The sequence below is a fragment of the Galeopterus variegatus genome, unplaced genomic scaffold (assembly GCF_000696425.1).
Source record: "Galeopterus variegatus unplaced genomic scaffold, G_variegatus-3.0.2 Scaffold23202, whole genome shotgun sequence".
Classification (NCBI taxonomy): domain Eukaryota; kingdom Metazoa; phylum Chordata; class Mammalia; order Dermoptera; family Cynocephalidae; genus Galeopterus; species Galeopterus variegatus.
This window is the reverse complement of record NW_007749313.1, coordinates 8,206-8,639: the sequence shown is the minus strand read 5'-3', so window position 1 is coordinate 8,639 and position 434 is coordinate 8,206. Positions and strand designations below refer to the sequence as shown.

Genomic DNA, 434 nt, shown 5'->3' with positions numbered 1-434 from the left:
TAATTACAATAGCTGAATATACTTTCTTAATTGTAGTGAATACAATTTTATTATCCAGTCTTATATAACCAAATATTTTACCTTAGTCTTTTTCAGAACTTTTTGTTAAATTTCTGGAAACAGAGTCTCGCCCATCTGTTCTACCGCCAAAGCTTTCTGTTCTTGATATAAAACCTCTAGATTCACCAGGAAAGAGAAAACTAGATACAAATGTCCCAGAAAGTTTTAGAGGTAAATCCAAATATTTATTTTTCTACGGTTATAAAAATTGAACGTTTAATTTATGATTATGTTTTATAGTGATATTAACTAAATTTTACTGTTTTTTGAAAATGTGTAATGACTATTCCAAAGTCCAATAAGCCATCAGATTTTTGGCTTTATATATTCTTGTGGCAATCTGATATTTAATTGGCTTAGATTAACTTAAATAG

At 27.6% G+C, this 434-nt stretch overlaps 1 protein-coding gene across 1 annotated transcript in view; it reads left to right on the top strand.

The window, feature by feature from the left end:
• LOC103583456 (thyroid receptor-interacting protein 11-like) overlaps positions 1-272 on the top strand; it is a 4,384-nt gene extending 4,112 nt beyond the window's left edge. The window contains exon 4 of the mRNA XM_008564764.1: positions 87-272. Within this exon, the coding sequence (XP_008562986.1) occupies positions 87-272 (186 nt within the window). The remainder of the gene's footprint in view (positions 1-86) is intronic.
• Positions 273-434: the final 162 nt, after the last annotated feature.